This window comes from Chlorocebus sabaeus, chromosome 5, assembly GCF_047675955.1.
Source record: "Chlorocebus sabaeus isolate Y175 chromosome 5, mChlSab1.0.hap1, whole genome shotgun sequence".
Classification (NCBI taxonomy): domain Eukaryota; kingdom Metazoa; phylum Chordata; class Mammalia; order Primates; family Cercopithecidae; genus Chlorocebus; species Chlorocebus sabaeus.
Window position 1 is genome coordinate 45088612 of NC_132908.1, and position 24873 is coordinate 45113484.

Genomic DNA, 24873 nt, shown 5'->3' on the forward strand with positions numbered 1-24873 from the left:
CATAGAATGTTACTGATAAATATATGTGTGACAGTGAAAGTTGTCTGTAATATATTAAGTGAAAAAAACATTTTACAAAACTTAAAGGCCCCATAAAATCCCATTTTGAAAAGTAGGTTTGTAAATGCACGCACATAGCCTGGAATAACACATACTGAAGTAAAGGTAGTGGTGATCTCTTGGAGGCATGAGATTATGGGTAACTGTTTTCTTCTTTTCTATTAGTGTATCAGCTTTTCTGGAACGAACATATATTACTACTGAAATAAGGAAAAAAATCACCCTTTTTTAAAGGGAACAAATGCCAGCACACACAGACTATGTAGAAATTATATCTCCATAAGAAGTAATGCATAACTAGAAAATCATTCCAAATAAAATGATATGAACATTGAGTTTTTAATTGTGTAGTCCCTGCTATCTCTGGAGACACTAAGTCTTAAGCAGAAAAACCAAACCAAGTGCAGATCTCCTAGAAGCCTCATTTAGAAGGATCCAAGTCTGTTCTTATCACATCTGTTTTCAGAAAAAAATATTTTGCTCTCGTTATGCTTGAAAGGAGTTCTTTAACTTAAAAATTTTATGTGTTCTAATTATTTCTGTTGGGTTATTTGACAGACCGCCTGGACATTAGGGCAGCCCGGATTCTTCTGGATAATGACCATTATGCCATGGAAAAGTTGAAGAAAAGAGTGCTGGAATACTTGGCTGTCAGACAGCTGAAAAATAACCTGAAGGGCCCAATCCTATGCTTTGTTGGCCCTCCTGGTGTTGGTAAAACAAGTGTGGGAAGATCAGTGGCCAAGACTCTAGGTCGAGAGTTCCATAGGATTGCACTTGGAGGAGTATGTGATCAGTCTGACATTCGAGGACACAGGTAGAACAGTTCTCTCAGTTTAATCTCTGATTCCTCTTTCTTTTTAATTGACTAGAGCTCCCTAAAAGCTTAGGTATAGCATACGTCTGTTTTCTTTAAAGGGCTATTTGTGGTACCTTCAATGGAAAGGACATTTACAAGACTTACCAGCTAGCCTAGAGCCTCTAAGCACCTAAACTGACCTTGATTTTGTTTGACAGTGGATACCTACTCTGTGCCTCAGCTTTCCTGGAATCTCATTTGAATGTAATTATAAGTTATTTATGATTGGATATTATTATGTCTTTTCACTCTTTTCAACCCAGTAGCGGTCCATAAATAACCTCTAACTCTTAGAGTTAAACAAAGTAACTGCAATAGGGAGGACCAATAGGAGGAGGTAGGAAGTCTTTGATAACAAGCTTGTTCTGATTGCAATCTAAGCTTCCTTTTATGAAGGTCGGTTTGTATTATGAATATGAGTAATAAGGATAAATGTTAGCATAATTATTAAGGCTTATTCTTGCATTTTGGACTCACTTTCTATCAAAAAAACAATAAACTGTAAGAACTGTCTCTAGGCTGGGTGCAGTGGCCCATGCCTGTAATCCTAACACTTTGGGAGGCAGAGATGGGTGGATTGTTTGAGCCCAACAGTTTGAGACCAGCTTGGGCAACATAGGGAAACACTTTTGTCTCTACAAAATTTATATTTAAATTTTAAATTTTGTTTTTTGTCTCTACAAAAATTAAAAAATTAGGCAGGCACAGTGGCATGCACCTGTGGTCTCAGCTACTCAGGAGGCTGAGGTGGGAGAATCATTTAGGCCTGGGAAGGTCCAGGCTGCAGTGAACCATGATTGTCCCACTGCTCGCCAGCCTGGAGACAGAGACATTATCTCAAAAAACAAACAAACAACAACGAGGAAACTGTTTCTGATTCATCTGACATTATTAGAATCAGATTTGCATGTTGCATTCATTGTTCTCCCTGATCTCTCTGTTGATCTGATGGAAGGTGCCTTGGGAAGGCATGAATTTACATTTCATGGTTTAAGGGATTCATAGCAATTTAAGTTGTGAGAAAACGTACCTATACTGTATGTGTTAAAGAACATGTTTAAATGTAGAAACCATAAACTGCTTATAAAAGAATATGATGCTTTTTAAATATCTTGTTCTCTATTTGCCTTATTCAAAGGGATCCCTATCCATAAACAGGGATGGGAAACTGTTTCAGAAACTTTTCTGTGAGAAATGGTTATTTTTATTCTCTTTTATTTGCTCACTTAAAATTCTTATGCATTTAAAAAAAATCATTACTGGCCTTGTGTGGTAGCTCACACCTATAATCCCAGCACTTTAGGAGGCTGAGGCAGGCAGATTACTTGAGCTCAGGAGTTCAAGACCAGCCTGGGCAACATGGTGAGACCCCATCTCTAAAAAAAAATAATAATAATAAATTTTGAAAAAGAATCATCACAAGATTTTAGTAAATAAACAATGAGGGGTGCAGATCAGAGTAGAGAATTGATTTGGGTGATTTCTTCTGGCAATTTCAAAAGATATTTTTGTTGCCTAGACTTCTTATTCTTGCATGTACAACTAGAGGCTGTAGTTTGCTTTTGTAAAGGAATTGGCATTTCTCTTGGACCAAACTTAAAGAAGCTGTGTTTAGGGCCTAAATCTTCTCATTTTAGCTACAGAGTAAGTATTTGATGGCATTTAGACAGTGAGTTTGTGGAATTTTATGAAATTGACATCATAAGCACATGACACGTAGGTAATTTGTTCTGTTTCTTTTCACATTGGTATTGATTATTTGATAAGGCTTGGAAAGCACTTATCCAATGTCTGACACACAGCATTCACTAAAAATTAGCTTTAACCATTTAAATTCTATTAATAAATTCTCAGGAGGACAAATTTAGATTTACAAGCTTCAGTATGAGTTTTTATAAATTTCAATCTGATTTTTAAATTGCCTTCTAAAATATTTATCCTATTCTCAGCATTATTGCTTAATTTATATGGCAGAATTATGGGAAAATGCATTTTTCTATTGCCTATTAATGGACAATGTATAGTGTCATGGTTCTCACCACTTATGAACATCGCTGGATTAAAATAAATCTGTTTTAAATCCTTACTGACATATAAAATTTGTTCTTTTTTTCAAGTGAATATGCTTTTGTGTGTGTGACTGTATTAAGAAAATTGAGCCTCAAGAAAATAAGACTTGACTTTATGAGTCTTGTAACAGGAGGTCATGTTACAATCACCATTGCCTAAAATATTTGTAAATATAACCTTTTTAGAAACATATATGGAGGCTGTGATGGTTGCCGAGTAAAAAGTATCAGGATTTGTTTTGTGAATCATTTTATTCAGCCTGATTTTAGATACACCTTGCTGGTAAGTGTTACTTAGCTATCAGTGTACCAGATGTTTGATTAACTACTATAGCAACCTGCCCTTGTGCTGTTGGGGACGTATTACCCATATACCCCGTAAATTATTAAAGCCTGTTGAAAAATTTTATTTCAAACCCTGTTTGGAAGCACGTGGAGAGTAGTGGGGTTCAGTTGTTGAGGAAAGGGTGAGGGCAGAGCATGCATTTAGGTCAGTTATGAATTGAAGGTGAATAGGAGGAGGAGAGAAAGAACAGTTGACGATTCCAGCACAACTGTGGGTGTGCCTGGGAGAACATGTGGTTCCATGTGACAGTTGAGGCATTTGGGAGACAACCCAGGTCTTGGCATTTGAGTACCGATCATGTGCTCACAGTTAGAGTTCATGAAAAGTTTTGTTTTTCCTTAGCCTCTGAGTAGGCACCACTGTTCCGCAGTCTTAGAATCGCCAAGGAAAAAGAAAGCTGCTTTGTTACTGCACTTGCTTATCCTCTCAATTTTGCCACTCACTCTCCCTGTTTTTCCATGTGTGGAACCCTGGCCTTTTGCTGAAAGTATCTGCGTATGAGAAGGAGGATGCTGATAAGTTGGGGATTTATTTTAAAAACAAGCAAAGATATATTTTTTAGGGTTAAACGATAATGAGGTGGGAGATGGGGAAGAAAAAGAAAGGCTTGCCTTAACATTTAATCCTACACTTGGAAGATAATAGTGATCTGACTAAACATTGGCTCATTTTTGTCTATATTGTTTTGAGTAGCTTAAAGGGAGAATAATGTTTATACTATGTATTAACTCATTCAGTTTTTCAGTCTTTTCGACATTTCTCATTTGGGTTTATCTCCACTGTGATTTTTCTGTCCACTTTATAAGCCACAAAATACCCGTTCTCTTCTATCAGTTTTAACAACTTAAATTTTTATATTTAAATATTACATTTAAGTAATGTAAATCAATTCACACAAATTAAATATAAAGTAACTTATTTTAAGATGAAGTTTTATGAAATCATGTTTGCATAATTGTTTTTCATTTGTTCTTTGGTAAAAAATAATATATTATTGTTATGATATATCTTAAATCACTGTTGATATTCACTCCTAGAAATAATTTACCAGCTGTTTATTTAGATAATAAAATTATATTATTGTGAGAAATCCTTGGCTCAACTTGCAAACAAAATGAGAAGAAAAATGACCTTGTGATTTCCACATTGATACATTTTCATATGTAACCTGAAATGGTAAAGTTATAAATAAACTGTTTCATTATTAGTTTCTACAAGGGAAAAATAACTGAAGCAGCAAGCTTCTAATATATTTTTTAGCATAGTGTACCAGATATATTATGGTTTGCACACTATCCTTTCAACTTGTATTTGCATGCAGCTCTTCTTTGCCTCTCCAAAACTTAGGTTTATTTTAAAGACTCAACCCAAGGCTTCCTCCATTAATGTAAGTGCAGTCAGTTATGATTTTACTCTTCTCTAAACTGACCACCTGTTGTGCTCCTTTATAGAATATGGGCCTCTGGCATTTCTACCATACAACTGTGGAGATGATACATAAATACGTTTATAAAAAGTACAAGCTTTCTCAGGCAGGGGATTTATTATATATCTTCTTTATGTACCCCATGATGCTTATTTAACATGGTGCTAAATGTGGTGAGTGCTCTCTAGGTGTTCGTGAATTCATATAAGATTAAAACATAGTATTTTGGAAGTTATGCAACCCTTTAGATGAGTACACCCATACAAGTTAGTCTATAAAAAGATTTAGTAATGACTACCAGAAGAAGAATTGCATTTGTTTAGACATGCTATTAAACATTAAAATCCCAGTTTCTTAAAGACTATTTTTCTTTTTGAGATCATTAGGATCTTTTTTAAACTGATTACTTTTTCGAGTTTGAGATACACACACACCCCCACACACCCACCCACACCTACACCCACACCCACACCTACACATCCACACACCCTTGGTAGAAAATGTGAAAAAGGAAAAATGAAAAAAAATTCTCGTGTTTTTCTACCATACAAAGATAATCACTGTTAACATTTGTTTTGTACTGCCAAACTTACCATTGGATTTTAAGTAACAGAATTGTAATCCTGTCATTTTCATTTAACATTGTAACACTTAAACTCTTTTATATTCCAAATTCTTTGTAAATTTTATTTTAATGGTTTGCATTATAGCCTGAGGGAGCCCTTTAATTGAATAGGTAGGAAGAGTGGATGGTGAAATGCCTATGTTTTTCTCTCTTGTCTGCTGTAAAAGACATTTGCAAAAGTTGCTTCCATGAGGCAGAAATTGAACTGGGACTCAGGTGTACAGATTTCTGCTCTTGTGCTTTTTCCAGGAAACCAGAAGTAAACTTTAAGTAGCTGTTGCTAGTAACGATGAGCATCTTTGGAAAGCTCACTGTATGCCAGGCACTGTGCTGTGTGCTTTACCTGTGTTCTCTCGTGATCTTTATATTAATATAACCCACCAAGTTGACACTATTATCCCCATCTTATAGGTGAGGAAACTGAGGCTTAGGTCAAGTAATTTGCCCAAAATAGTATTCAGAGGCTTGTACTATGTTACCTTTAGAGTGTTGACGGAAAGATGCTTTGAGTGCTGACATGGTGGATCTGGTGGGGAACAGTCTTACAGCTCTATATCTAGCCACTACTCTGTGGCGAGACCCCGTCTCTGTCATAAAAGTGCTCACTGGCTCTTTAGAGGAGGTTATTATACCCATGAATAAAAACTAGGTCATAAGTAACCATCAGATGAGTTATGGGGGCAGTAAATGCTGTAGACGTTGCATTATTGGAGCAGTCACTTTGTGAGAGGTAGTCAGAAAAAGTTTCTTAGAATTGTTGGGATTTACGTAAGCAGGAAGAGGAGTATTAAGGGCAGGAAGGCACCATATTTTTAACAAAGGTAAAAAGTTTAAGGAGCATAATAAGATCTTGATTGTGGATGAAGCAAGAAAGTAATGGCAGCAAGTTGGGGAAGATGAATGGGAGCTGGATTGTGAAGAACCTCGAACTCCAGACAAAGGAGTTTGAACCTTATTCCGTAGGCTCTGGGAAGCAATGGAAAATGTAAGAGGAATTGCTTATATACAGTGTGAGTAGAATCTAGGATTCCACTTTTTTTAGAAAAGGTACCTACCTAGAATATTATTTTCTCTCCGTAACTTTAGGTGTAGAATTGTCAGTACCTGTTTTTAAGGTTTACTCATCAAAAAAGGAAAGGCAAATAAATAACTGCAGCAAAAAATGACCTGTTAGAGGCTTTGAGATTCTTTTAAAACATTCCCTTCCCTACCACTCTTAAAAATCAGAGTAATGGCAAATCTGTAAGTTCTCTAGAAAAATAATTTGAAAGAGTTTGTTAATTCTGAGTCTTATCTTTCCTGTATCTGATTCTGAAATCTTGAATGTGCTGATTCCTTATATTAACAGGACAATGTTTATTGCATTTGCTTCCCGTGGTCACCTTTCCCAGATGAAAGGCATTCCCACGATGTTTTTAAGGCCTGCTTGTCTTTTCAAAGGTCACTCTGTTTATTCTGTCCTACTTTATACCAGTCATGTGGCAGAATTCAGGGCTGCTCTGTGAATCGGCTTTGTGCAGATCATGAGGTAACTGCGGCTGTTCCACTTCTCGTTGATCATTTTCTTCTCGGCAGTCAGGCTTTTATGCCTCTTCAGAGACAGCATTTGCTTTGCACAACGTAGACAGCAAGGTTATAATTAAAATTAGTAAATTGCTGCTTTCAGTTTTGCTGGCTTTGTAAAAAATGCACCTTTTTTGGTTTGATAAACATATGTGTTTTTATTTTCATGCCACAGTCTACATCTGTCATAATTGTATGGGTGATTCTGGTCCAAATACGATAAAGCACGCTCTCACATTTTAACGTTCAACAAAATACCTGGCTGGCTGAACGTGATTATTGCCAATTAGTGCATATGGGATGAATACAGTTTTGTTCAAAATGATAGAATAAGAATAATGGAATTCTGATATGAATACTGTTGACCCCAAATCCTCGTACTATAGTTAACAGATTATTGCCTCTGAAAATAAAAGAGATTGGAGTTTTTCTTTTTTGTTGGTGTTTTTTTTGTTTGTTTGTTTTGTTGGTGTCTACATTCCGAGTGGCCCTTTGAACCGATTTTAATCTCCTTCATGAACATGATGATGTTTTAGCTGGTCCTGGGGCAGCCATTTCAGTGTATATAAAGGTGGTTGCGTTGGGTAGGGGGATGCTCTGGAAAATCATGGAAAGCATGGGAATTCATAGGGTACTTTGGACATTTTGGAATCTTGAAGAGTAAGAACCGTAACTAGTGACTTAAGTGTCATGTTTCTTCATTTCACCAAATGGCAAATGTGATACAGTTCTTCCAATATCATGGACAACTTGTAACCAGAATTAAGTAGAAGATAAGGTTGGAATTGAATATAATAACTTTTGATTTTATCATAGTGCCTTTTAAATACATAGTACCTCTTTGCTATATTATGGTGATAGCTAAATGATCTTTTCACATTCGTAAGTTTCGATTTCTGTATGGCGTCGCTCCTGCCTCCTGGCATCTCACACTGTGAATGTGCTGCTTGCTTTCTCTAGGCGCACCTATGTTGGCAGCATGCCTGGTCGCATCATCAACGGCTTGAAGACTGTGGGAGTGAACAACCCAGTGTTCCTATTAGATGAGGTTGACAAACTGGGAAAAAGTCTACAGGGTGATCCCGCAGCAGCTCTGCTCGAGGTAAGATTTGGAAAATTCCCTGTCTGTCTTCATACTGGAAGAATATGGAGGAAGGTTGATAATCATACTCAAATGATATACACAGTGGTGTAGCTTTAGTTATGGGAAAAACAGTTTGATACCAGCTGAAGTCTGAGCAATTTGGCACTTCAATTAAAATGTTTTTGAGATATCTTTCACTAAGTCCCCTCTTTTTTTCTTTTCCTTTTCTATTTTAATCAAATAGTTTAACAAAATTTTGTGCACACTTGTTATCTAGAGACCAAGAATTCTACACAGTTATGGCAATAAAAACATCAAGCAAGTCTCCTCCCTGGGGTCCTCCATGCCCTCTTCTGCACCGTGACCTCTAACTTTTAGTTGATTAACCCTGCTTTCAAAATAGCATGGCTATCTTGCACTTCTTGTTTTTTGTTTGTTTGTTTGTTTTTTTAGTTTTTGTCATTTTCTATAGACTCCCCCCAACAGGAGGTGAAGATTTTACCTTTTTTCTTCCCTTGTCCCCGCTGTATCATTTTTATACCCTAGATCTCACAATAAGACGTTTTCCTTGTTTCTGTTACATCCATATTAGTATTTACATTATTCTGATTATGTAAATGCTTTTCACAGCAGGAGCCACGTGGTAAACTATGATCACTTTTCCTGTTCCTGTTTTTGTTTTTCTCTCTGTTTTAAAAATCTTTTCAGAGTTAATTGTCTTGTTTCTTTTGTTTGCTTTTTCATCAGTCGTCTAATTCTGTCAAGACATTCAGACACTTTGGATGTTCTATCCATTTTATCTTCTTAAGCGTCCAGTCTGAACTGGTTGTTTTTGACATCTGGTTTTATGGCTGCCTTCCTAGGTTCTCCCTTCACCTCTCACCATGTTGGATTTCCTGTCTCCCGTATTCCATTTCTTGCTCTTTCTTGGTCCATTCCCTCATTTTTGTGGTGTTAACTCCCTGCTAGTTTCCCGAGAAAGCTTGCATGAGTGGTAAATGTTTTAGACTTTGCGTATCTGAAAATGTCTTTATGTTTACCTCATACTTGATTGGTAATTTGAGTATAGAATTCTGGTTGAAAATAATTTTTCTAGGGCCGGGTGCGGTGGCTCAAGCCTGTAATCCCAGCACTTTGGGAGGCCGAGACGGGCGGATCACGAGGTCAGGAGATCGAGACCATCCTGGCTAACACAGTGAAACCCCGTCTCTACTAAAAAATACAAAAAATTAGCCGGGCGAGGTGGCGGGCGCCTGTAGTCCCAGCTACTCGGGAGGCTGAGGCAGGAGAATGGCATGAACCCGGGAGGCAGAGCTTGCAGTGAGCTGAGATCCGGCCACTGCACTCCAGCCTGGGCAAGAGAGCCAGACTCCGCCTCAAAAAAAAAAAAAAAAAAAAAAAATTTTCTACAGAATTGTACTTTGCCTCCATTTTACTTCACTTTCCCATTTCAGTGTTGCTGTTGGTAAGACTGATTCCATTCAATTTCTATCCTTTCAGACCTGCTTTACCCTGAAAACTTTCAGGTTCTTCCCTTTATCCTGGGATTTTGAAATTTCATAATAATCTGCCTTGGCATGGGTTTCTTTTCATGCATTTTTGCTCATTCTTTCTTTGAATTCTTCCTTTTCTTTGGATCTAAAATGTTTTCTTAAATTCTTTTTTTTTTTTTTTTTTTTTTTGAGACGGAGTCTTGCTCTGTCGCCCAGGCTGGAGTGCAGTGGCCGGATCTCAGCTCACTGCAAGCTCCGCCTCCCGGGTTTACGCCATTCTCCTGCCTCAGCCTCCCGAGTAGCTGGGACTACAGGCGCCCGCCATCTCGCCTGGCTAGTTTTTTTGTATTTTTTAGTAGAGACGGGGTTTCACCGTGTTAGCCAGGATGGTCTCGATCTCCTGACCTCGTGATCCGCCCGTCTCGGCCTCCCAAAGTGCTGGGATTACAGGCTTGAGCCACCGCGCCCGGCAAATTCTTTTATTGATGATTTTTCCCCTTTTTTTTTTGAAACTCCCATGACTTGGATATTATGTTTCTGACTTACCTTTCCTTTCCTGTTAGTCGCCACTGTTATGTTTTGCTCTGCTTTCTGTGCGGACTTTCTCAGATTTATCTTTTAAAACCCCTCTGAGTTTATTATTTTAAAAACTTTTTTTCTCTGCGTGTATCTATCTGTGTGAGAAAGATACTTATAGATATTTTTTGAAATTTTACTTATCTTACAACTCGGTATATTAAAAAGAAAAAGAAAAAAATTACTTCTCTTTAAGCTGCTTTAATCTGTTTATTATGTATTTCTTTTAATCTCTTTTATATTAGAGTCTTTCATTAGACATCTGGACATTTTTGTTTGTGTGTTTATATTTACTAGTAAGGAACAAAAAGGCTGATTGGAGGCTATGAGCATAGGAGTGGGGCTTATCAACAGTGAGTTCCACAATAGAGTGGCCTGGCTGGGCTGTTTGGTTGAGGAATCTTCTACTCAATAACTTTAAGTCTTCCTTCTTAGGATGGTCAGATTCCTCAGAGAAGACTCTTCATGTCTCTTGCCTTGAGAATGAAGGCCTGGCTGCCATCATTCTGGGAACCCAGCAGGGGAAGAATGATTGAGGTCAGGGGTATCACTGCATTCAGCATCTGTATATATGCATTCACCCGAGCTCTTGTTTTCAGCATAGTATATGTTCTTCTCAGCTGTGCCCAGGGTCCACTGTGCAGAGAACCACTGTTTGATGTTCTTAAGAAAATAAACTTCCAGTGTTTTGCTGGGGTCGGGGAGAAGATCTGGGATTGACTGCTTCCTAAATTTATTTCAGCCAGTCCTCCTTATTTTAGCACATCACAGCCCCTCCTCCCTTTTACCGTTGCTTAAAATATTATTAATGCAAATTGATTTGCAACCTTGAGGAAACCTTACTTTGTGAAAGCTTTTATTTTTTTCTTGTTTATTTCTGTGCTTTGAGCTCCCTCATGCTTTCTGGTTTTTTCTATTTTTATGATCTTAGAACAGGATGGCCTGGGACATGTGTCTTATTAAGCAGGAGACCATACATTCTGGTTTGTCTGGCACATTCCCAGTTTATGCCTAATATTAATTGCACTCTTTTTTAGTCTCGGAAGTGGGTTTTGTTTGGATGATAAAAAAGTACAGTTACCTTACTTAAAAGCCCCGGTGTTTGGAGGTAAGGGTTTGATTTGGTTTAGTTTTGCTATTTTTTATTGTAAGATCATTACCTTCTGGCTCCATAACTGGTTTACTCTGGTTCATTTTACTATGAAGAGTAAAATAGTGAACATTGTTTAAGATTTTAGTAGTTTCTTATATAGTATCTTTAGACTTTCAGTTTAATTTATATTGGGACATTTTTTCAGGTTATCTGACAGATTTTCCCATTAGACACTTATAGTTATCCTGTTGAAAAGAATTTTAGAGTACTCCCCTAACACTTAAATTTTTTCAACAACTGTTTTGAAGCAAGTTCACCAAAGACAGCTTTACAAGTAGTAGATGATTAAGTCCCCTGTTTATTTGTTCAGTTGATACACACTGTGTTTTAGGTCTTCACCTATATATACTTTGTAATGATTCAATAATATTTGTTAAATTAATCATTGATAACAAGCAGCTAGCATAATGATATTTTCTTGTCTGACGTAGATCTTGGTACTCACTTTTTTGGCAGTCGATTTATTAGCATTCAAAAAAAAAGGTATGAAAACTTCAAATGGTATCTCAAAGTAAATGCCCCTGGGCCCACGTACTAATCACTGTAGTTTAGTTATGAATAGCATCAATTCCTTACAGACTATAAATGCTATAAAATGAAGCAAGACATACATATGGAGGAACTGAGTATCTTGGTACCTGATATCCTCTTCCTCTCTGCTTGCCCAAGTCCTGGGTAAAAACCTCAGACCTCACAGATTGTTGAAACAGTTAAATAACAATACATGTTAAAGCACTCTATAAGTGGTAAAGTACTCTACAGGTGTTACTTTAATATCCACTGATATGTGTCCATTTTGAAAGCCACTTGCTGTTTCCATTGCTAGTAGGTTCACTTAAATTTAAAAAAAGAACAAATTCAATTACACAACACTTTACATTTAAAGTGAATATTCCTGAGAGTTTGAAGACCCAGGTATAGTTTTATTATCTTTCCACATAGAAAACCTACTTTAAAAAAATGATATCTAGATATTATTTGTAAAATGTATAAGATAATTTTATGTTTAAGCTAATTTATATTATTAAGGTAATATAGGCCAGATGTGAAGAATGTAATAGTAGTGTATATTTACACTAGAGTACTTACTCTGAATAAAGAATAAACTTTTTCTGCTGTATATTCTTCTTTTTATTTATGAAGGATATGCCCATTTCCTTGATCTAGCATGTAATTGTTGCTTATGTAAAACAATGTATTTCAAGTTATTACTTAATATTGTCCAAAAAAGGACTATTCAAAATTTAGATATTCTCTTTTGAAAATTTATTGGAAGAATATGAAAATAGGTCCAACTACTTAATAAATGGTGGTAGACAGTAGAATTTGGGCAAGTCTGTAACTGAGTAGCACTAAAATATTAGCCATAAGGAAAGTAAGGGCTTGTATGTAGTTAACAAACTTGAAAGAAAATTACAGAATTATTTTCTTACCAGATATATGTTATATTTATAACTGGCACATGTCCAGACTTTATTGTTAAATATGAATGCATTTCTCAAATACATTTTTTTGTGAATAGGCAAAAAAAAATGCATGGATACTATAATTAATTGTATAGGCAATAATATTTACAGTTCGTAAAACATATATTCCCCAAAATAGAGAAGTCACTAGTCTAGATATAGTAAACTTGCTTTAAAACTGAAGTTCTTACTTAATTGGAATTAGATCCAGTTAGTAATTAGATCAATAGTATATTTACTACTTAGATACAGTAGACATATGATCTTCTGATTTGTGCTATATAATTATTGTCAAAGAATGTCAGAAGAGAGGGACTTAGACATCATCTAATCCAGCTTCATCTTCTTGAGGATAAAAAGCTTGAGGCCTAAGATACTATTTTAATTTTTTATTTCACTACATGCTGTATTAATGATATAATTTCCAAAAATCAAATGGAGTAAAAAAATGCCTTAAATAAGGCATATCTTGTTTTGTTGTGTTGTGCTTCATTGTATTTCACAGACTGTGTTTTTTAACAAATTAAATGTTTATGGCAGCCCAGGCGCAGTGACTCACGCCTGTAATCCTAACACTTTGGGAGGCCAAGGCGGGTGGATTGCCTGAGCCTAGGAGTTCAAGACCAGCCTTGCTAACATGGTGAAACCCTGTCTCTACTGAAAACACAAAAAAATTAACTCAGTGTGGTGGTACATGCTGTAATCGCGGCCACTCAGGAGGCTGAGGCATGAGAATCACTTGAACCCGGGAGTCAGAGGTTGCAGTGAGCCGAGATCACACCACTGCACTTCAGCCTGAGTGACAAAGCAAGATTCTGTCTCAAAAAAAAAAAAAAAAAAAAAAAAAAACGTTTATGGCAACCCTGTGTCGAGCAAGTCTGTTGGCACCATTTTTCCAACAGCTTACTTTCATGTCTGTATGTCACCTTTTGGTAGTTATTGCAATATTTTAACTTTTTCATTATTATATCTATTATGATGATCTCTTATCAGTGATCTTTGATATTGCAATTGTAATTGTTTTGGGGCACCACACACTGCACCCATATAAGACAGCAAACTTAATCAATAAATGTTGAGTATATACTAACTATTCAACTGGTCAGGCATTCCCCTTTCTGTCTCCCTCTCCTCTGGCTCCTGTTCCCTGAGACACAACAATATTGAAATTAGGCCAAGTAATAGCCCTGCAGTGACTTCTAAGTGTTGAAGTGAAAGGAAAAGTCACACATCTTTCATTGTAAATCGAAAGCTAAAAATAATTAAGCTTAGTGAGGAAGGCATGTTGAAAGCTAGGCCTCTTGTACCAGATAGCCAAGTTGTGAGTTCAGAGGAAAAATTCTCGAAGGAAATTAGATATGCTATTCCAGTGAACACACCGATGGTAAGAAAGTGAAACGGCCTTATTGCTGATATGAAGAAAGTTTTAGGGGTCTGGATAAAAGATCAAGCCAACCACAGCATTCCCTTAAGCCAAAGCCTAGTCCAGAGCAAGGTCCTAAGGCTCTTCAGTTCTGTGAAAGCTCAGAGAGGTGAGAAAGCTGCAGAAGAAAAATTTGAAGCTAACAGAAGTTGGTTCAGGAGATTTAAGGAAAGAAGCCATTTCCACAACATAAAGTGCAAAGGGAAGCAGCAAGTACTGATGTATTGTAGAAGCTGCATCATGTTATCCAGAACATCTAGCTAACATCATTGATAAAGGTGGCTACACTAAACAACAGATTCCCTGTGTAGATGAAACAGCCTTGTCTTGTATTGGAAGAAGTGTCATCTAGGACTTTCATGGCTAGAGAAGTCAGTACCTGGCTTCAAAGCTTCAAAGGGCAGGCTAACTCTCTTGTTAGGGGCTAATGCAACTGTTGACTTTAAGATGAAGCCAGTGCTCATTGACCATTCTGAAAACCCTAAGGCCCTTAAGAATGATCCAGAATCTACTCTGCCTTTGTTCTGTAAATGGAGCAAGAAAGCCTAGGTGACAGCGCATCTGTTTATAGCGTGGTTTTACTGAATACTTAAGCCCACTGTTGAAACCTACTGTTAAAAAAAAAAAAATTGTTTTGAAAATATTACTGCTCATTGTCAATGATTCTGGTCACCCAAGAGCTGTGATGGAGATGTACAAGGAGATGAATATTGTTTTCATGCCTTATAAAACAACATCCATTCTACAGCCCATGGATCAAGGAGTTATTTTAACTTTCAAGTCTTATTATTTAAGAAACACATTTTTTAAGGCCATTGCTCCTATAGATTATCATTCCTCTCATGCATCAGGGCAAAGTACATTGAAAACCACTAGAAAAGATTCACCATTCTAGATGCCATTAAGAACATTCATGATTCATGGGAGGAGGTCAAAATATCAACATGAACAGGAGTTCAGGAAGAGTTGATTCCAGCCCTCATGGATGACTTTGAGGGGTTCAGGACTTCAGCGGAGGAAGTTACTGCAAATGTGGTAGAAATAGCGAGAGAACTAGAATTAGAACCCAAAGATGTGACTGAAATACTGCAATCTCGTGGTAAAACTTGAACAGATGAGGAGTTGCTTCTTATGAGCAAAGAAAGTGGGTTTTTTGTAATGGAATCTACTCCTGGTGAAGATGCTATGAACCTCATTGAAATGACAACCTTGATGCTGTGAACCTTGTTGAAATTCTAAACAATTTAGAATATTATGTAAACATAGTTGATAAAGGCAGCAACAGGGTTTGAGAGGATTGACTTCAATTTTGAAAGAAATTCTACTGTGGGTAAAATGCTATCAAACAGCAATGCAGGCTGTAAGGAATTCTTTCATGAAAGGAAGAGTCAATAGATGAAGCAAATTTTACTCTTGCCTTATTTTAAGAAATCACCCACAGCCACCCTAACTTTCAGCAGCCACTACCCTGATCAGTCATCAGCCATCAATATTGAGACAAGACACTCCACCAGCAAAATGGTAACAACTAACACTGAAGACTCAGGTGATTAGCATTTTATAGCAATAAAGTATTTGTTGATTAAGGCATCTACGTTTTTTTTTTTAGACATAATGCTATTGCACACTTAACAGACTATAGTATATAGTGTAAACATAACTTTTATATGCACTGGGAAACGAAAAAACAATACATATGTCTCACTCTGTTGCAAAATTTGCTTTATTGCAGTAGTCTGGAATTGAACCCACAATGTCTCTTAGGTATGCCTGTATTGATGAGGGGTTGCAAATAACTTTTAGCGAGTAGGCAAATTTGCAAATATGGAATAATAAGGATCAACTATAATTACTGCTTTATGCCATTATCTTTTAAATCAGATAAGAAAAAGTTACGTCCACAATATATTTACACTGTCTTTTATGTTTGCAATGTAATCGCTTCTGCCAGTGCTCTCTATTTCTTTGTGTGGATACCATCTAGTGTCCTTTAACTTCAGCCTTTCGTATTTCTTGTCTCATCTCCTGGTGATATATTCTCAGTTTTTATTTTTCTGGGAATGTCTTAATTTCTCCTTCATTTTTGGGTTGACAGTTGTTTGCTTTCAGCCCTTTCATATGTCCTCTCACCACTTTCTGGTCTTTGTGGTTTCTGCTGTGAAGCCAGCTGTTAACTTGTGGTGGATCTCTTATGCCTAGGCCTAATGAGGGCAGCATTTTTCTCTCATAGTTTTCAGGATTCTCTCTTTGTCTTTCATTTCAGACAGATTGACTGTGTTTATGTGTGATCATCTGAGTTTACTTAGATCTTTTTGAGCTTCTTGGGTGTGTAGGTAAATGTTTTTCATCAAATTTGAGACGTATGTGGCCAGTATTTCTTCAAATGTTCTTTATGCCCCTTTCTTTTTCCTCTCCTTCTGAAACTCATATTATGGTGTATTGGTAATCTTTGCAGAGTCCCTTAGGTCTCTAAAGTGCTATTCACTTTTTTAAAAACCTTTCGTCTTTCGATTCTTCAGACAGGATCATCTCAGTTGACCTGTCTTCCAGTTCATTGATTCTTTCTTCTGCCAGTTGAAATTGTCATTCAGCCCCTCTACTGAATTTTTCATTCAAATTACTGTAGTTTTCAACTCCAAAATTTCTATTTTAAAAATTTTTATTATTTATCTTTGTTTATATTCTCTATTTGTCAAGACATCATTCTCATACTTTCCTGTAATTCTTTAGACATGATTTCCTTTAGTTTTTAAAAATGTTAATAAATATATACAACAGAAAAAGTACCGTTTTTACCACTTTTATGTGCACAGTTCAGTAATGTTAAGCACATTCGCATTGTTGTGCAGCCAAACTCTAGAACTTTTTCATCTTGTTTAAGTGAAGGTGTATACCCATTACACAGCAGTTCCGTTTCTTTCTCCCTCCCTCAGTCCCTCCAGCTACCATTCTCTTTTGTGTTTCTATGAGTGACTGCTCTATATACCTCATATAAGTGGATCGTACAGTACTTATCTTTTTATAATTGACTGACTCCACTTAGCGTCCTCGAAGTTCATCCATGTTGTGGCATTAGTTTTTTAAGCATATTTATAATAGCTGATTTGTAATCTTTTTTTTTTTTTTTTTTTTTGAGACGGAATCTCGCTTTGTTGCCCAGGCTGGAGTGCAGTGGCATGATCTTGGCTCACTGAAAGCTCCGCCTCCTGTGTTCACACCATTCTCCTGCCTCAGCCTCCTGAGTAGCTGGGACTACAGGTGCCTGCTACCACGGCTAATTTTTTGTATTTTTAGTAGAGATGGGGTTTCACCATGTTAGCCAGGATGGTCTCAGTTTCCTGACCTTGTGATCCACCTGCTTCAGCCTTCCAAAATGCTGGGATTACAGGCGTGAACCACCGCGCCCAGCTGCTGATTTGTAATCTTTATCTAATAAATCCAACATGGTCTTCCTTAGGGATGGTTTCCATTGACTTCTCTTTTTCTTTTTTGAGGCAGGGTCTCGCTCTGTCACCCAGGCTGGAGTGCATTGGCTCAGTCTTGGCTCACTGCAACCTCTGCCTCCCGGATTCTAGTGATTCTCCTGCCTCAGTCTCCTGAGTAGCTGGGATTACAGGCGTGTGCCACCACGCCTGGCTAATTTTTTGTATCTTTAGTAGAGATGGACTTTCACCATGTTGGCCAGGCTGGTCTTGAACTCCTGACCTTGTGATCCACCTGCCTCGGCCTCCCAAAGTGCTGGTGTTACAGGTGTGAGCCACCGCGCCTGGTCAGAATGTATTAGAATGTATTTCTTAAGGCTGCGATAACAAAATACCACAGACTGTGTAGCTTTGAGGACCAAACAGAAATTTATTTCCTCATGGTTTTGGAGGCTAGCAGTGCAAGATCAGGGTGTCTATAGGTTTGCTTTCTCCTAAGGCCTCTCTCCTTGGCTTACAGACAACCGACTTGTGGCTGTGTCCTCGGGAGACCTTCTGTGTGCATGCATCTCTGGGTCTCCTCCTTCCTCTCATAAGGGTACCAGTTGTATTAGACTAGGGGCCCACTCTTACCTTCATTTAACCTTAATTACCTTCTTAAATGCCCTGTCTCCAAATGCAGTCTTCACCCTGACTGCCTTTGAGACAAAGCGAAGGGGGTTAAGGATTCTGTCCATTTTGAGGGGGCACAATTCAGTCCATAACAAAGGATCTATATAATAGATACATAATATATATGTACCAGTGTGCTCATATCATGTACTTTATGTAAAACGAAATCAGTTTTAAAAGGTAATTATATTTTTGATGAACGCATTGTGTTCTAATTAGATAATTGTTTTTACTTCATAATATGTCTGTCACAGCTTATTATACAAATAAAGGGTCAACTCTTGTTATTTTCTTGTGGTTCATACTTTTGCCTATACACTTTTTAATGATGTTTTGCAGGAGCCTTTTTAAACCACTCCACTCATTTGTAATATTAGGCTCTGTGAACCCAGAAAATTTGAGACAGGTCTCAGTTAATTTAGGAAGTTTATTTTGCCAGGGTTGAGGATGCATGCCCATGACACAGCCTCAGGAGATCCTGACGACATGTGCCCAAGGTGGTCAGAGCACCGCTTGATTTTATACATTTTAGGGAAACATGAGACGTCAGTCAGCACATGTGAGGTGAACATTGGTTTGGTCTGGAAAGGTGGGACAGCTCTCTGGAGAGGGCATCCAGGTCACAGGTAGATAAGAGACAAACCCTTGTGTTCTTTTGAGTTTCTGATTAGCCTTTCCAAAGGAGGCAATCAGATTTACCTCAGTGAGCAGAGGGGTGACTTGGAATAGAATGGGAGGCAGGTTTGCCCTAAGCAGTTCCCAGCTTGACTTTTCCCTTTAGTCTAGTGATTTGGGGGGCCAAACATATTTTCCTTTCACAGCACACATGGACAGCAATGTGCTGTAATTATAGTTAAGGCAGATAAGTGAGGGCACCACAGGCAGCCTTCGACATTATGGAACTTCTTCCAAGTGAAGACATCAATTCCATTTTGGATGTTAAATATTTACAAGCGAGGGGGGGCGGAGCAAGATGGCCGAATAGGAACAGCTCCAGTCTCCAACTCCCAGCGTGAGCGACACAGAAGACCGGTGATTTCTGCATTTTCAACTGAGGTACTGGGTTCATCTCACTGGGGAGTGCCAGACGATCGGTGCTGGTCAGCTGCTGCAGCCCGACCAGCGAGAGCTGAAGCAGGGCGAGGCATTGCCTCACCTGGAAAGCGCAAGGGGGAAGGGAATCCCTTTTCCTAGCCAGGGGAACTGAGACACACAACACCTGGAAAATCGGGTAACTCCCACCCCAAAACTGCGCTTTAAGCAAACAGGCACACCAGGAGATCATATCCCACACCTGGCCGGGAGGGTCCCACACCCACGGAGCCTCCCTCATTGCTAGCACAGCAGTCTGTGATCTACTGGCAAGGCAGCAGCGAGGCTGGGGGAGGGGCGCCCGCCATTGCTGAGGCTTAAGTAGGTAAACAAAGCTGCTGGGAAGCTCGAACTGGGTGGAGCTCACAGCAGCTCAAGGAAACCTGCCTGTCTCTGTAGACTCCACCTCTGGGGACAGGGCACAGTAAACAATAACAAACGCAGCAGCTCTGCAGACGCAAATGACTCTGTCTGACAGCTTTGAAGAGAGCACTGGATCTCCCAACACGGAGGTTGAGATCTGAGAAGGGACAGACTCCCTGCTCAAGTGGGTCCCTGACCCCTGAGTAGCCTAACTGGGAGACATCCCCCACTAGGGGCAGTCTGACACCCCACACCTCACAGGGTGGAGTACACCCCTGAGAGGAAGCTTCCAAAGCAAGAATCAGACAGGTACACTCGCTGTTCAGAAATATTCTATCTTCTGCAGCCTCTGCTGCTGATACCCAGGCAAACAGGGTCTGGAGTGGACCTCAAGCAATCTCCTACAGCTACAACCTACAGCTGAGGATCCTGACTGTTAGAAGGAAAGCTATCAAACAGGAAGGACACCTACACCAAAACCCCATCAGTACATCACCATCATCAAAGACCAGAGGCAGATAAAACCACAAAGATGGGGAAAAAGCAGGGCAGAAAAGCTGGAAATTCAAAAAATAAGAGCGCATCTCCCCTGGCAAAGGAGCGCAGCTCATCGCCAGCAACGGATCAAAGCTGGACGGAGAATGACTTTGATGACATAAGAGAAGAAGGCTTCAGTCCATCAAACTTCTCAGAGCTAAAGGAGGAATTACGTACCCAGCGCAAAGAAACTAAAAATCTTGAAAAAAAAGTGGAAGAATTGATGGCTAGAGTAATTAATGCAGAGAAGCTCACAAACGAAATGAAAGAGACGAAAACCATGGCACGAGAAATACGTGACAAATGCACAAGCTTCAGTAACCGACTCGATCAACTGGAAGAAAGAATGTCAGCGATGGAGGATCAAATGAATGAAATGAAGCGAGAAGAGAAACCAAAAGAAAAAAGAAGAAAAAGAAATGAACAAAGCCTGCAAGAAGTATGGGATTATGTAAAAAGACCAAATCTACGTCTGATTGGGGTGCCTGAAAGTGAGGGGGAAAATGGAACCAAGTTGGAAAACACTCTTCAGGATATCATCCAGGAGAACTTCCCCAACCTAGTAGGGCAGGCCAACATTCAAATCCAGGAAATACAGGGAACGCCACAAAGATACTCCTCGAGAAGAGCAACTCCAAGACACATAATTGCCAGATTCACCAAAGTTGAAATGAAGGAAAAAATCTTAAGGGCAGCCAGAGAGAAAGGTCGGGTTACCCACAAAGGGAAGCCCATCAGACTAACAGCAGATCTCTCGGCAGAAACTCTTCAAGCCAGAAGAGAGTGGGGGCCAATATTCAACATTCTTAAAGAAAAGAATTTTAAACCCAGAATTTTATATCCAGCCAAACTAAGTTTCATAAGTGAAGGAAAAATAAAATCCTTTACAGATAAGCAAATGCTTAGAGATTTTGTCACCACTAGGCCTGCCTTACAAGAGACCCTGAAGGAAGCACTAAACATGGAAAGGAACAACCGGTACCAGCCATTGCAAAAACATGCCAAAATGTAAAGACCATCAAGGCTAGGAAGAAACTGCATCAACTAACAAGCAAAATAACCAGTTAATATCATAATGGCAGGATCAAGTTCACACATAACAATCTTAACCTTAAATGTAAATGGACTAAATGCTCCAATTAAAAGACACAGACTGGCAAACTGGATAAAGAGTCAAGACCCATCAGTCTGCTGTATTCAGGAGATCCATCTCACACGCAGAGACATACATAGGCTCAAAATAAAGGGATGGAGGAAGATTTACCAAGCAAATGGAGAACAAAAAAAAGCAGGGGTTGCAATACTAGTCTCTGATAAAACAGACTTTAAACCATCAAAGATCAAAAGAGACAAAGAAGGCCATTACATAATGGTAAAGGGATCAATTCAACAGGAAGAGCTAACTATCCTAAATATATATGCACCCAATACAGGAGCACCCAGATTCATAAAGCAAGTCCTTAGAGACTTACAAAGAGACTTAGACTCCCATACAATAATAATGGGAGACTTCAACACTCCACTGTCAACATTAGACAGATCAACGAGACAGAAAGTTAACAAGGATATCCAGGAATTGAACTCATCTCTGCAGCAAGCAGACCTAATAGACATCTATAGAACTGTCCACCCCAAATCAACAGAATATACATTCTTCTCAGCACCACATCGTACTTACTCCAAAATTGACCACATAATTGGAAGTAAAGCACTCCTCAGCAAATGTACAAGAACAGAAATTATAACAAACTGTCTCTCAGACCACAGTGCAATCAAATTAGAACTCAGGACTAAGAAATTCAATCAAAACCGCTCAACTACATGGAAACTGAACAACCTGCTCCTGAATGACTACTGGGTAAATAACGAAATGAAGGCAGAAATAAAGATGTTCTTTGAAACCAATGAGAACAAAGATACAACATACCAGAATCTCTGGGACACATTTAAAGCAGTGTGTAGAGGGAAATTTATAGCACTAAATGCCCACAGGAGAAAGCAGGAAAGATCTAAAATTGACACTCTAACATCGCAATTAAAAGAACTAGAGAAGCAAGAGCAAACACATTCGAAAGCTAGCAGAAGGCAAGAAATAACTAAGATCAGAGCAGAACTGAAGGAGATAGAGACACAAAAAACCCTCCAAAAAATCAATGAATCCAGGAGTTGGTTTTTTGAAAAGATCAACAAAATTGACAGACCACTAGCAAGACTAATAAAAAAGAAAAGAGAGAAGAATCAAATCGACGCAATTAAAAATGATAAAGGGGATATCACCACCGACCCCACAGAAATACAAACTACCATCAGAGAATACTATAAACACCTCTACGCAAATAAACTGGAAAATCTAGAAGAAATGGATAATTTCCTGGACACTTACACTCTTCCAAGACTAAACCAGGAAGAAGTTGAATCCCTGAATAGACCAATAGTAGGCTCTGAAATTGAGGCAATAATTAATAGCCTACCAACCAAAAAAAGTCCAGGACCAGATGGATTCACAGCTGAATTCTACCAGAGGTACAAGGAGGAGCTGGTACCATTCCTTCTGAAACTATTCCAATCAATAGAAAAAGAGGGAATCCTCCCTAACTCATTTTATGAGGCCAACATCATCCTGATACCAAAGCCTGGCAGAGACACAACAAAAAAAGAGAATTTTAGACCAATATCCCTGATGAACATCGATGCAAAAATCCTCAATAAAATACTGGCAAACCGGATTCAGCAGCACATCAAAAAGCTTATCCACCATGATCAAGTGGGCTTCATCCCTGGGATGCAAGGCTGGTTCAACATTTGCAAATCAATAAACATAATCCACCATATAAACAGAACCAAAGACAAGAACCACATCATTATCTCAATAGATGCAGAAAAGGTTTTTGACAAAATTCAACAGCCCTTCATGCTAAAAACGCTCAATAAATTCGGTATTGATGGAACGTACCTCAAAATAATAAGAGCTATTTATGACAAACCCACAGCCAATATCATACTGAATGGGCAAAAACTGGAAAAATTCCCTTTGAAAACTGGCACAAGACAGGGATGCCCTCTCTCACCACTCCTATTCAACATAGTGTTGGAAGTTCTGGCTAGGGCAATCAGGCAAGAGAAAGAAATCAAGGGGATTCAGTTAGGAAAAGAAGAAGTCAAATTGTCCCTGTTTGCAGACGACATGATTGTATATTTAGGAAACCCCATTGTCTCAGCCCAAAATCTCCTTAAGCTGATAAGCAACTTCAGCAAAGTCTCAGGATACAAAATTAATGTGCAAAAATCACAAGCATTCTTATACACCAGTGACAGTCAAACAGAGAGCCAAATCAGGAATGAACTTCCATTCACAATTGCTTCAAAGAGAATAAAATACCTAGGAATCCAACTTCCAAGGGATGTAAAGGACCTCTTCAAGGAGAACTACAAACCACTGCTCAGTGAAATAAAAGAGGACACAAACAAATGGAAGAACATACCATGCTCATGGATAGGAAGAATCAATATCGTGAAAATGGCCATACTGCCCAAGGTAATTTATAGATTCAATGCCATCCCCATCAAGCTACCAATGAGCTTCTTCACAGAATTGGAAAAAACTGCTTTAAAGTTCATATGGAACCAAAAAAGAGCCCGCATCTCCAAGACAATCCTAAGTCAAAAGAACAAAGCTGGAGGCATCACGCTACCTGACTTCAAACTATACTACAAGGCTACAGTAACCAAAACAGCATGGTACTGGTACCAAAACAGAGATATAGACCAATGGAACAGAACAGAGTCCTCAGAAATAATACCACACATCTACAGCCATCTGATCTTTGACAAACCTGAGAGAAACAAGAAATGGGGAAAGGATTCCCTATTTAATAAATGGTGCTGGGAAAATTGGCTAGCCATAAGTAGAAAGCTGAAACTGGATCCTTTCCTTACTCCTTATACGAAAATTAATTCAAGATGGATTAGAGACTTAAATGTTAGACCTAATACCATAAAAATCCTAGAGGAAAACCTAGGTAGTACCATTCAGGACATAGGCATGGGCAAAGACTTCATGTCTAAAACACCAAAAGCAACGGCAGCAAAAGCCAAAATTGACAAATGGGATCTCATTAAACTAAAGAGCTTCTGCACAGCAAAAGAAACTACCATCAGAGTGAACAGGCAACCTACAGAATGGGAGAAAATTTTTGCAATCTACTCATCTGACAAAGGGCTAATATCCAGAACCTACAAAGAACTCAAACAAATTTACAAGAAAAAAACAAACAACCCCATCAAAAAGTGGGCAAAGGATATGAACAGACATTTCTCAAAAGAAGACATTCATACAGCCAACAGACACATGAAAAAATGCTCATCATCACTGGCCATCAGAGAAATGGAAATCAAAACCACAATGAGATACCATCTCAAACCAGTTAGAATGGCGATCATTAAAAAGTCAGGAAACAACAGGTGCTGGAGAGGATGTGGAGAAATAGGAACACTTTTACACTGTTGGTGGGATTGTAAACTAGTTCAACCATTATGGAAAACAGTATGGCGATTCCTCAAGGATCTAGAACTAGATGTACCATATGACCCAGCCATCCCATTACTGGGTATATACCCAAAGGATTATAAATTATGCTGCTATAA

General features: G+C 38.5%; 1 protein-coding gene across 3 annotated transcripts in view; it reads left to right on the plus strand.

Moving 5' to 3' along the window:
• Positions 1 to 24873, plus strand: part of LONP2 (lon peptidase 2, peroxisomal) — a 117012-nt gene that overhangs the window by 25954 nt on the left and 66185 nt on the right. For all 3 annotated transcript variants that reach the window (XM_073015353.1, XM_007992441.3, XM_007992448.3), the window contains 2 exons: positions 619 to 877; positions 7909 to 8050. In XM_073015353.1, coding sequence (XP_072871454.1) covers positions 619 to 877; positions 7909 to 8050 — 401 coding nt within the window. The remainder of the gene's footprint in view (positions 1 to 618; positions 878 to 7908; positions 8051 to 24873) is intronic.